The sequence below is a fragment of the Falco peregrinus genome, chromosome 3, assembly GCF_023634155.1.
Source record: "Falco peregrinus isolate bFalPer1 chromosome 3, bFalPer1.pri, whole genome shotgun sequence".
Lineage (NCBI taxonomy): Eukaryota > Metazoa > Chordata > Aves > Falconiformes > Falconidae > Falco > Falco peregrinus.
Genome location: NC_073723.1, coordinates 74,742,856 through 74,756,086, shown reverse-complemented (window position 1 = coordinate 74,756,086; position 13,231 = coordinate 74,742,856). Strand labels below are relative to the sequence as shown.

Genomic DNA, 13,231 nt, shown 5'->3' with positions numbered 1-13,231 from the left:
AAGGAATTAATTTATGCAAAGCATATCTTTGCAACATACTTAAATTGCTTACTCATTTTATGGTCTAAGCCTTACTAGTGAAATTACAACTTTCGTCATTTTCTAAAGAATAGATTATTATTTTGGGGAAAATGAACCAAAAACACCGTATTGTTGCAGACTAGTCTGTTTTTATTTACAATTAAAGATATAAATTAGTAAAGAATTCTCGTTAAACAACCAAAGATTGTATAACCATCAACGTTTCAAATAAAAACCAGGCAAAATTTATTTACAAAAAGTTTAGATTCCATTGCAATACAACTTGCATAAATTACTAGAAGCTTTATATCGTTACAAAAATAAATATCAAATTTGTTTCCACTTTGTAAGGACTCAAGTTCTCCAATCACATCTTTATTATCTCTACTGTATACATCTTTTACAAATAAATTTTACAATAAATCCTATCACACCTATCGAATAGATACCGTGGCAATGAAGTGATCAATTCAAGATATCCTGAGAAAAACAGATCTGTTTTCAAAGGTCACACATACATTGGGGAAACTATACTATACCAGCAAACTCACATATGTCCAACAAAATTCTGGTTTAATAATTAGAGTCTGAAGATTTAATAGTGCTCTGTGGTCTTCTTTTATACAGTGGCACAAGATGTGATCCGGATTTAGAGATTTGTTATATATATTAGCTCGGGGAGAGATGATGGCTTGCTGACTTTTTTCAAAGCAATTGTGACACCTACCTGTGGACCAAGGAAAAAACCAGATCATCCAAAAATCCTTCAATTACACTCTAACACCATTAAACGGGGAAGGGGGGGGGGAAGACAAAAAAAAAAGGAAGTGAGGCAAATTCTTATTCGTCTTATTTCTTCTAACAAAAGAATTAGTTGAAAAAACATCGGCAAGGCGACTTCTTCTTGTTGTTGTTTATTTAGCCCTAAATAGTGGCGGTATTAAGAGTACCATTGCTAGCTAGGCAAGACGCACTTCACAGGTAACATACCCTGCTCAAGATGTATGTCGCTCTCTAAAAATTGTCCCTTTTTATTTTAAATACACGGTCACTGCGTGAAGCCTTACTCAGAATGTACAATTTTATCACTGCCACGTGAGCACAAGCACTTTGTTTTTAAAAGACATTTTTTCTAAAGCTTTCTTTCTGTAACATTTAAATAGTCCTTACGGCTTAGCCTTACACAAGCAAAGAGTATGCAAAGTGAGGGAACTGTCTAACATGACTTTGAAATTAAGACAAACCCAGGAAAGAAAAGTAATGAGAAGGTTTTTTGTTTTGGTTTGTTTTTTTTAAAGAAAAAAAACAAAACACACCAACCAAACCTAGCAGAAAAGTGTCTTACTTTGTAATCAGACTCTTAAGTAATTAAGCAAGAAATTAATGTTAAGCAAGTCTAGAACTGTGCAGCCTGTCTTAGACCTGATGCCAAATGATCAGTGTAATAGAAAATGTTCTCACTTACTTGCATTGCTGTGTGATTGCACTTCTATAGGTATGGTTGTACTCCTACTGTGCAGACTTCAGTGGGATCTGTCAAAATACAACCGTCAGTTAGTCACAGGACACAGCCAGCTAACTAGATTATACAGTGTGTGCAGGTCCCAACTCTCACTCCCGCAGAATTCGTAGCTAGGTCTTTTAAAAGGCTGGCAAATTTTTTATAACTGCCCGTAGCTTGAGTATTTTGTTAGAATAAGCTGACAATTACATTAGTGCAAAACTTTTTCGGGAAAAAAAAACAAAACCCCAAACTCAGTTAAAAATTTCACACTCCACATAATTTCACGTCCAAGGTCAGCAATTATCAGAACCCAAAGCTGCAAAATAACATGAGAATACCGGAAACAAAGACAGCAAAAGCAGTTCGTCGGGGCAGGAGGGGGTGGGGGTGGGGTGTGTGTGGAAATTGGTCAGTGCTCTCTGGTCATCTTTGCGTATAGTTTTCCTTCTAAAGATTAGTTTGAAAAGCTGTATCTGCAGCCTGTGAGCCACATCTAAAAATCGTCTTTTAACATTTCCTCTCTCGGTTCCTAGAGGCAGATACCGATACGACGGCGACATGCCGGTTTTTATCCCCAGATTATACTATTGCCCATCTTCAGTCGGCGGTAGTAGTGGTGACAGGGCGCTCGCGGTCCCTCCAGAGAAGGTTTCAGTATTTACAGTGTATAGAGGTATAAAGGACTTGCACGGGTCGGGGAGGGAAGGCGAGGGAGAAGGGGGCAGAAAGCGGCAAAACCAAGTCACCTACCTTTCTTAGAGTCGTAACTAGAGGGCCTGTAATGTTGTTCTAGCTGGTTAGTGATCGTTTTCAAAGAGTCACTGCTCTGCTTGTGGGCAGAGCTGGCATTTAGGACAGTCTGACTTAGTCCCTCGTTTGAAGCCACCGCTGCGGAGTTGTATCTCAGGATTCCCTGGCTCTGGAGAGCGTTAAAGTTCCCATAGTTTGTATAATTGCTATAAAAAGGTGAGGTGTAATAAATATGCCTCCCCAGGAGGGAGGAGGGCGAGTAGGCAGCGCTGTGCGGGGCGGAGGCGGGGGTGGCCGAGGAGAGCGGCGCGGGCTGGCAGCCCTGGCCCAGGGTTTGGCTCTTGAGGTCCGAGGTGGCGATTTCGGCCAGCGACCAGAGCTTGGGCTTGCTGGCCGGCGTCGGGGGGCCGGGGGAGGCGCGGCCGCCCAGCGCCGCCTTGCTGGCGCTGCGGGCGGCGTCGGCGTGCGGGTGGCCGAGGAGCGGGGCCTCCACGGCCGCCAGCGGCGAGGAGGTGGCGGGCTTGGCCGGTGGGTCGCGCTCCCCGCCGCCGCCCTCGTCCTCCTCGATGTCCTCCTCCTCGTCGTCGTCGTCGTCGTCCTCCTCCTCCTCGATGTCCTCGTACTTGTCCTTACACTCCGAGCCCGACTCGCAGAGTGGGTCTCCCGCTCGGCAGGGCAGCTTCTCGCCGTCCGACTCGGCGGAGCAGGAGTGGTCCGTCAGTGAGTCGACTTGCAAGCTGATTCCTGCAAGGGTCCGCCGGGCACAGAAAGGCACAGTCAGGGCGGGGCGGCAAAAAAGAGCGGGCGAGAGGCGACCACGGCCGCCGCCACCGCCACTGCGGTGGGCAGGGAGACGCTAGCCGGCCCGTCCTTGCCGCTGCAATCCCATTTCGAGGAGCATCCGTCCCTACGGGCTAGCCCCGCCGCGGCATCCCCCGCACTGCCCCGCCTGCCCCCTGCACTGCGCCGCCGTCCGCCGCAGCACCTCCGCCCGCCGACCCCCCGCCCGCCCCGGCCACCGGCACCTCGCGGCGACAAGCGGCCTGAGCAGCCGAAGGCGACGGGACGGGACATGTTTTGGGGGCTCTTTTGTTAACCCAGCACCCACCACCCCCTTCCTCGCTGCCCCGCTCCCGGGGGGACGCGACGGGGCGGGATGGGGCCAACCCGCCGCGGCCGTGGTCACCCCGCGCCCACCTTCGTCCTCGGCGGAGGTTTCGTTGCTCTCGGGTATCTTCTCGGGACTCTCCTCTTTACTCCTGGCCCCGTCGCCTTCGTCGTCGTCCTCGTCCTCGCTCTTGTTCCGCGGGGCCCAGGTCATCTTGTTCTCCTTCTTGAGCCGCCGGCGAGCGTTGGCGAACCAGGTGGAGACCTGGGTGAGGGTCATCTTGGTGATGATGGCCAGCATGATCTTCTCGCCCTTGGTGGGGTAGGGGTTCTTGCGGTGCTCCTGGAGCCAGGCCTTCAGCGTGGCCGTGGCGTCGCGGGTGGCATTTTTCCTGTACGCGGGGTCGTTCAGCTGGTAGGGGTAGGCAGGGCTGCCGTACGGGTGGTAGCTGATGGCTCCGGTCATCCCCGTCGTATGGGCGTCGTAAGGGGAGCCCTGGAGAGAACAAAACGGTGGGGTTGGCAATTTGTTATTGCTGATAGCCATTAGTAAGTTGTCAAGGCGAGATCGGCGGTTATATTTGTATTTCCCCAGGATGGTGTCTTGTATCCATATTCTATGAGGGGGAGAAGCAGCACCCAAAGGCCATTAAGTTGCGATTCCCCCCCTCCTTCCTCCGCCCCGCACACAGACACAGGCACACGCGCTTAAAATCGGCGATGTTTTAATCTTTCTGACTAATTTCAGCTTCTTGTAATTGAATATTTCCCAATATAATTTTTGAACCGCGTAGACATTTTAAAGGCCCTACAGGTAGTGTCTTGATATCTACATTTCTCTCAAAGGTTCAAAAGATGTTTCCTTTTTTGCTATAGAAAATACAACAAAGCCGCCACTTAGCAATTCACTGCACTAATGCATTGCAAATCCAATTTGCAAATCAGAAGATATGCACCGTTTCGAATTGTTCAAATGCGATGTAATTAGCATTTTAATTCGCCCTTTAACGTTTAAATTGCGCTTATTTAAGTCTGCATAATGCAAGAAAAGTTAAAGATATCGCTAAGGAACTCGCTAACTTTCAGCACGTTTCTGAATCCCACGGAACGGCGAGTCACAGGCGCAACATCACCCAATATCCCGCACAGTTCACAACCTCGCCGCAACTTCCAGCCACTCGCCTACTGCTTCTTAACAGGAAAAACAAGCAAGCGAGGTCCTCAGATCTTTTATACCACCCCGAATAAAGACTGCACGACAATTTATGCACCGTTTTTTACAGACAGAAAGCAAGTAGTTTCCCTGTCACTTTGCAGGGAGAGAGCGAACTACTACGCTGCCATCCCCTTGTAGGATCTCGACAGCGGCTCCAGACTCAAATTCCGGGCACAGGTCTTTGTGTGTACGGACTAGATACGTGTCTGACCCCGTGTGTGTGTGTGTTTATAAAACTACATAAACATCTAGACGCGCAGTTTATTTCTATAGTTTATGGTTTTATTTCTATAATTTATGCACAGAATACACACACACGCAATTGAGAATGCCCCTGTTAACTAATAAGAAGAAAGTGAAATCCGAAACTGCGGCCACCACAACCATCTTGGGCTTAAGCGAAGCTCACAGATCGCAAACAGATGCTCCTTTTCATTCCTAAAATCCAGTTAAACCATTAGCACAAAACACACTGAAAGTAAATAAAACCACACGGGGATAAAGCCTGCAGCGCCTCTAAACACCGACTTAAAAAGAGAGGGGGGAAAAAGAGGAAAAAAAAAAGAAAAAAAAAAAAGGAACCCTCCCCTATCCTACCACAGCGAAAAGGGGGGGAAAAAAAGGGGAGAGAGAGAGAAAGCGGGGGGGAGGGGGGGAATGAGAGCATCCAACCCTACTGACTGAGACGATCCATATTTCTTTAATCGGGGCGCCCGCACGGCTCCGCGAACCGCGGGGCGAGCCCGGGTCCCAGGCCCGCCTGCACCGCGCTCGGCGGGGGCGCGGAGCGAGGCAGAGCCCCGGCCCCGGCCCCGGGCCGCCGTTCCTTTCCGCTCCGCCCGGCTCCGCCGGCCCCGGCGGGCTGGGAGGCGGCGGGCGGTGGGTGCGCGGCTGGCGCCGGCAGCGCGGAGACAGCGCGGGGCGCCCGGCTGTGCAGCGTGGTGTCGGGGGCTGATGGTAAGTGTGTGAGGAAAGAGGCTGAAGATGATGAGGATGAGAATGCGGATGCTAATGAAGAAGGAGAGGGTTTCTCTTCGGTAGTTACCATGTAGGAGGGGAATCCCGTGGCGGGGTCTGTGGAGTACTGGAGCGGGCTGGTGAAGCCTGTGGCCGCCGCCTGGGCGGTGAAAGCTGCCGATCCCGGGTAAGGGCTGAACGCCGATCCCGACGAAGACCTGGCCAGCTCCTCGCTCCTGGGGGCCGCCAGCGCCGACGCGCCGTACGCCGGGCAGGAGTACAGAGCCAGCGAGCCGGGGGGCTGGTAGAGGTAACCCTGAGGATAGGACATGGCTTGCACTGGCGTGCACGGGAGCAGGGAGGGGGCGAGGGTGACCGGCCCTGCTGCTGCCGCTGCTCCTGGCGCTGCTTTCGTGCTCTCCCTCTCCCTCGCCCTCCCTCCTCCTCCTCCTCCTCCTCCTCCTCCTCCTCCTCCTCCCTCCCTCCCTCTCTCTCTCTCTCTCTCTCTCTCTCTCCCCCCCACCCCACCCCCGGTTGGCTCTGTGCAGTTATGTAGAGAATCAGAATTGTTATATGCTCCCCCCCATGCGCACCCGGTCAGAATAAAAACAAACAGGAGGAAAAAAAAAACCCCACCCCCCCAAAAAAAAAAAAGGAAAATAAACGGAGCGGTCAGAAATCTAACCAGGAGGGGAAGGGCATCTGGGAGAGGCGGAAGAGGAGAGGGTTAATAAAAAGAGAAAGAGAGAGAGAAAGGGAGAGAAACAGAAGGGGAGAGGGGGAGAGAGAGAAGCGAGCCCCCGAAATCAGAAAAGTGGCTGCTGCCTATGGAGTTCTCCCAGCCAGCCAGCCAGCTCCCCCAGCGCCTGCGAGCCTGTATTTTGGGGGAAGTATAGAGTCTGAAGTGAAGAGTTGAGGGAAGGAGCACTCGAGTTTCTGAGGGACATTGGAAAACAGAGCTGTCCGTCACCGCCGCTCATCTGCATAGCGCGGCGGGCCCGCCCCCTCCCGCTCCGGCCCCGTCTCCTCCCGCGGCCGGCAGGCAGGCAGCGAAGGCAGGCAGCGAAGGCAAGGCAGGCTTTGTAATGCAACCCAGCTTCTCCGGCTGCGAGCACACTGCTGAAGCCAAACGATGATACCGCTCATCAGCTCCTCTCCGGACTCGCGCAACCATAAATACTCCTTCGCATACTCTCGATTACATCCCCCCTCTCCCTCTTTCTATATCCACGCGGGGAACAGAAAGGAATATGTGTTGTAAATATATGCATCCCTTCACACACGCAGTCGCCGAAAGCGCTATATTCACGCACACGTATCTCAGATGTGCGCATTGCACGCGTGTGGGCGCGCAGGGCCGGGCCGAGGGCGCCGGGCGGCGCGCAGGGGACGGGCACTGTGTAGCAGCGCTGCCCTATATGGCAGGAGAAAGCAGCAACCGCTCAAATCAGCAGACGTAGGATCGCGCTGTTCCTGGCAGCCGGAGCTTTATAGTTTTCTAAGTTGCCACAAACAGTCAAGATCTAGTCGTGGAGCGCGTTTGCACATGAAGGCAAAAAAAAAAAAAAAAAACAAACCCAAACGTAAAAAGCCCCCTCATCTTCTTCTCATTTCTATATTTCTATTCTTCCTGGTCTGGTGCGTGGGGAAGAGGCCTGGGTGACTTCTTCCGGAGGGGTAGCTCCCTCCCCCCCCCCCCCCCTCCCCCTTTTGAAGTTCAGATAAATCTCCTGGAACACGGTCACGGTGTAATTAATTTCCCAAATAACGTAATCGCTTCCTCTGCCCACTCCCTTCGGCCCTGGCCAGCATCAGCTTCCAGCCATTGCCAGCTCTACTCCGGTCCGGGTACGGGGGGACAAGAGGAAAGCACCCTCTTTCCTTCTCAGGGCAAACATAAATAGATACATATATGTGCGTATGCTTATGCTTATTATTATTATTATTCTAGAGGGACTCTTCAGAGACCGGTGGTGAACTGGCCGCAGTCGAGCTCTGGCCTTTGGCTCCCGGGACGAGGCGCGGTGCCGGCGGTCCCGTGCCCTCCCCACCCCCCCCGCGGCGGCGCCGGGGCTCTAACCCCCCCCCCCCCCCGCACTTCCCCAGCCCCGCCAGCCCCAGGGCACGGCGTTGGGCCCTGCCCGCCCCACCGAGCGGCTGCCGGCGGAGCCGAGGCGCACTAGGCCGCTCCACGCCTCCTGGCCCGCACCTGCGCCCCGCAACGCCAACGCCGCCCGGGCGGGGCGGGATCAGGCCGGCAGGTAGGGATGGGGCCGCAGGGCTGGAAGCCACCGCGCTTCCCGCAAGCCCTTCACCCGCAACCTGCGCCGGCTTACCAGCCCGGGACGAACTGAAAAAAAAATGCCTAGGAGCTAACAGGAAGGGGACACACACACACACACCCCCCAACCAACCGCTATTCATCAAACTGTGTGGTTTATTTTTCCGAGACCTGTGAGTGAGCACGCATTCCGTATTTAATCAGATGAAGTCGCCTGACGTTTATGGCCGGCTTCTTCACGGAACACCTTGGGTAATTTCAGTTAGGTAGGATGGAGAAAACGCATCTGACGAGGTGCTCCGGGGAACGGGCTCGCCACCGACAGGAGGGGAGATGGTAATAGTTGAAGAATTGCGGGTTACCAGGGCAGCCTATTGTTAATCAATTAAACATGCAGTTGATAAAAAAAAATAATATAAAATTACATTTGGAGAAGCCCTTTCAATAGCCTTGCAGACACAGCGGGGAAAATGCCGTATTGAATCAATCTATGCTCAAGTATCAGGATACGTCTAGTGTCTGAAGCAATCCGAGCTTTCCATTTTCTTTTTCTTTCTTATTTTTTATTTCTTTCCCTTCTTCGTCTCCTCCTCTGCTGCTGTGAGACCCACATACCAGTTTACCCCTGCCCCTGCACGCAGCAGTAGAGATCTGGCCACCAGACATACCGGATTAATTCCTATCCAGATCTATCAGCTGGCCTGTAGAAGAGGCAATCCTTAAAAAAGTAGGTGAGGGGGAGGAGGTTAACACCAACAGGTATTTCTTGTCATTAGCTCCCGACTTCCTGATAAGAGAGTGATAAACAACTGGTAAACTCAGTGCAACAGATTACAGAAAAGACATTTGCTTCCCTGCTTGGTCTTTAATGCGCATATATTAAATAAAAATAGAAACTCTAAAACCAAAAGCTTTATATAAAACATTCATATTTCAGTAGTTCTATGGAATAATCGATATCATGCGATTATATCTGAATAGTCAATTCCTGTGTTCCGCAGACCGATTTCGAAGTATATGAGCTCTGCTTCTGAACGGAGCAGCAGCTGGAGAGCTGAGAATGCAAAATTAATTATAACATTATAAAGTCATACATGAATCTCTCTAAGTCAACCTGCATGCCTTGCAAAATGTGCTATACTCTCTGCATTTTTATTTGGGAAGCCGAGTCTGTTCTTTCTCCAGCAGGAGTGGTGTAAGTAAGTGTTTATCTATGCGAATTGATTGCTTTTAGTTCCTGCTCTTTAATAATTAGTGGAACAATACAGATTGGGAATACAATGGCCGTTGTGTTTACATTATAACAAGGGATTAATGCTATTAAGTGAGTGTTACAGTTATGACCTGGGAAGAGTACTTAAATAAATACTGTGATCCCAAGAGATTTGATATAATTCAGTTCAGAGTGAGTGTAGATACGCGCACACACAGACGAGAGAGAAATCTCCATACATATCTACACTCATATCCATATGTTATATACGCTAGGTATACGTGCCCGTCCGTGTAAAATCCGGGTGCTGTTTTTTGCCTCTATCTGCATGTCTTTCCTCTACGAAAATACATTTTCGTGATTTCGGTGGTGGGAAGAATGTTTAAATCAGGAACGTTACTCCCCTTCCCCCAAACACAAAGAGCAACAGATTATATTTCTGATGTTTTAATTTGAGCGGTCTAAAAATATTGTTTTATATACAGAAACGGGGTTAATTTCGCAATCAGAGATTAATGGAGTAAAATATTATCATTTCAAAAGACAAGTTCTTGTGTTGATTTGATTTGCATAATTTTTGTATGGCTTCAGAAAGGAATGGATTTACCCACTGCAAGGAGACGGTATGCATTTTATTATAACAAGTACACCACTAATTTGACTCTGCACAATGTGGAGAACGAATAGCTAGTGGGGTCATCTAAATATAGCTGGCGAAGTCTTTGCGCTAAACAAACCAAAAAACCGTGTCAGTAACGTTTTTAAATATCAGTCAGTGTACGTGCTTGTATTTCACTTCTTTTTGGAGTTATCTCTGTTTGATTTGAATGCCTTTCGCAGGGAAAAGGTTTTTCATCCGCCTGGCTCCACCGCTTAAATCTAATTTTCCCATAGTACTACCCGTTACTAATAAAAAGCCGTCTAACTTGCGCTGTTAAACAGTAGAATAGTATTACATGAACTTTTTATTGGTAATAACTGTGGCAAATTAACATGCCTGCACGGAGACATTAAGACTTTACACATTGCGTTTTTATTTGAATAATCTATTCATTAGTTCAGCGTTTACCTTCCCAGATTTTAAGCAGTGCTCTCGCCTTGTCTTCTTTAATTCAGTTTGCTCCAGCACAGCTGAGAAGGTGGTCGGCAGCCCCCCCCCCCCATCCCCCCGCCCCTTTTGAGCTATCGCTCATTGCCGTCCTGGGAGACAGGTTTTGCGGTTTGTCATTTATTAGCTACATCTCCTTGCACCAGTGACAGGAGCTGAAGTTTTCGGGCGAGTGAAGTTGAAAGCCACGTCTGTGGGAATGGCACTCCAGCCCCTGCTGCGGGCGCGCTCGCTGCCAACCGCGGCTGCCCGCCCGCCCCTGCCCGGCGCCCTGCCGCCTGCCTGGTGGCCCTTCACTCGGGACCCCCCTCCCTTCAGTTTTACTCAGGTAAAAAAAAAAAAGAAAAAAAAGAAAGAAAGAAAGAAAGAAAAGAAATACCGATCTCGTTGGCGTGAAGGAGAGACTTCCCCGCCTCGGGAGGGCTCCCCGGGGCTCGGGGAGGCGCATACGCCTGTTACGCGGACAATGCCAATTGCCCAATTGTCATGACACCGGTCACAGCAACTTTTTAAGCGGAGCGAAGTGGAACTTGGTGGGGTTTGGAGATGTAACACAATGCGCAGCAGAAAGAGTTTCCTCTGACATAACCACACAATGGTCTGGGAACGCTTTCTCCTTTCTCTCATGAAATGGGGGACCGCCACCATCTCCCGGAGACAACGACGTGAAATAATAGACTATTGTATTTAAAAATAACAAATGACACACGCATACTGTGCAAGCGGAGTTGTCCAGTTTTCTAGTAAAAGGAGCCCAGTTTACCAGGCTTTTTCTGAGCGAGGCGCTTTGCAAGAGCGACCTGTGAGAACGAGGGGAGACGGGGACGGCAGATCTGCTCACAGGCTTAAAGCGCAGAGCGGGGAAAAGCAGCAAGGGAGACAGGGAAAGAACGAACTTTTCTTTCCCAATCTTTCAGGATAAAATCGTTAGTTCAAGCTGTGTGTGGGAGGGGGCGCTGTAGCAATGAATTCTCCAGTGCTCCCGAGCGCTGCCAGCGTAATTGTTCACGTAAGCTCCTTCCCTGCAGTTTCTTTTCGTATTTCAGTCATTACTTTTATTAACAATGTTATCTAACTGTTGCCCCGTGATACCTGCACTAAAAGGTGGATTGTTCTTATGAGTTATGGTCTCTTCTTTCCCCCTTGTCCCAATTTCTCTCTCTCTCTCTTTTTTTTTTTTTTTTTTCTCCCCCCCTCTTCAGTTCGGTAAGGGCGTAATAGAGTAATTTTCAAAATACGCTGCAAGAAAGGTCTGCCTAGGGGAGCGCTGAGAATGTAGACGGCTCTTTATAGCACGCAAACGCGCACAAACGAAACATAGCTCTTTTAAAAATTTTTTTTTCGTTCTTTCTGCGCCACCCCCCCCTTCCCCCCTGGGTGTCTCTGGCTTCGACATTTTGCACTAATAATGGGCCACGTCTTTATGAGGATTTAGCTTCCCCTTTTCGGAACGTTATCGGATGGAATGTTTGAAAGAGAAAACTAAAGCGGATCTCCAAAAAGCATATCTGAGACTTAGAAAAGTTCCTTTCTGTATTTCACACTGTTATTAGAAGTCTTAGTCGTTTTCTGCTTAGGGAAATTATGCAATTATATATCCGTAAGTATAAGATAAAACACTTCCAAAGCTTTCCTGGAGCCTGCTATTTTCACTGAAGGGCAAGCAGTGTTTCTCAGGGAGAGAACAAGTGTACGATCCACAGGTGGGATAGTTCTTCCTTCTTAAAGGGAAAGGTGGGGGGGGAGAAAAAATATTTAAATCAGCGTTATCTGGTTTTTGAGCCAGCCGCCGAGCAACCCGTGCGGTAGGGGCAGAGGCACGAAGGTCTTGGAGCGGCTGCCTCGCGCTGCCCCGCGCAGCCGTCCGCGCGCTCCGCCGCCGCCCGCGCGCCGCCGCCGCCGCTTCTTGTGGCGCCTCGAGTCGGTGCCGGTGCCTTGTCGGTGCGAGCGGCACCGCGCAGCCCGTGTCGGGCTAAGCCGGGGCGACCCCTGACCACAGGCGGCGGGGAGGGAGAGAAGGCGGAGGGCTGCCCTCCGGAGTGGCGGGCAGGGCCGGCGGGAGGGGAAGGGCTGGCGCGGAGGGTCAGGCGGGGGCGAGGAGCCGGGGGAAGAAGCCCTCCCCATCCCCCACCTCTGGCCCCGCTGGAGTCAGGCAGTCGATACCACGTCTTTGCTTTTGGATTTTGTACTCGGCCGGAGTGCCTTGGAAAGGCTGCTTGAGGGTTAGCGGGAGGCTGAATCCCTTCGGTACCTGGTGCAGCTTGCCAAGGAGGTGATAGACACGAGTAAAGGAAAAGCGGGACGATTTAAGTGAAGGATTGCTTTATTTTAATGGCTCATGTTAAACCGGATTCTTCTGACACAGGAGCAGTCAACAAGTAGGTTTGGACACTTTGGTGCCCGAGGAGCACTGACAGGCAGGCTCCTGGGAATGCTTCACCCGGAGTAGATGTGTGTATCTGGAGCTGTCCTACTGGTTCTTCCTCATGCTTATGCCAGGGTTAAAATTGTTCTAGACAATTTTGAAGTCACTCTGGCAGACCCTTTCCCCTTCTTGTAATTGCTATAATCTGTTTGATCACCACTTTTAACACTAGAGAGCACCTGCTCACCTGCTTTGTGCTTTTCTCTCATTCATTCATACATTCATTCACCTCTGTGTGTGTGTACGTGTATCCTTCATTTGTAGACCCAAACCCACATTTCTGGATCAAGCCTACTCCCAACTCCCAAACCAGAAAGTCTTACTCTTTCCAATAAATAACCTTCCTGAGTGATGAGACAGACCTCTTTGTATCCATTTAAAACCAGGTAGTTTCTCAGAACAATCAGCTATTCCCATTGTATGTTAAAGAGTCATTTGAGGTTGCTGGTATATTTCCAAAAATAGACAGAAAAAAGGCACAAAACCTGTAGTCATACTCAGGAAAACTATTACAAATTAATGTGTTCAGTGATACCATGAGGTATTTAAAAACCCCCACCTATCTAAAATTGATGCAGCATAGTTCCCAAACGTTCAGCTAGCTTTAAATAGTTTTGCGTTTTCTTCCATTAATGTGTGGAGTCAAAGA

General features: G+C 49.9%; 1 protein-coding gene across 1 annotated transcript; it reads right to left on the bottom strand.

Annotated features, from left to right (window-relative positions):
* Positions 1-244: 244 nt before the first annotated feature.
* IRX2 (iroquois homeobox 2) lies at positions 245-5,972 on the bottom strand. The gene is made up of 5 exons (XM_055799774.1): positions 5,644-5,972; positions 3,473-3,878; positions 2,276-3,019; positions 1,487-1,554; positions 245-748 (listed from the first exon to the last, which is right to left on the bottom strand). The coding sequence occupies exons 1-4, from the start codon at positions 5,884-5,886 to the stop codon at positions 1,511-1,513; spliced, it is 1,437 nt and encodes a 478-aa protein (XP_055655749.1). The 5' UTR covers positions 5,887-5,972; the 3' UTR covers positions 245-748; positions 1,487-1,510.
* Positions 5,973-13,231: the final 7,259 nt, after the last annotated feature.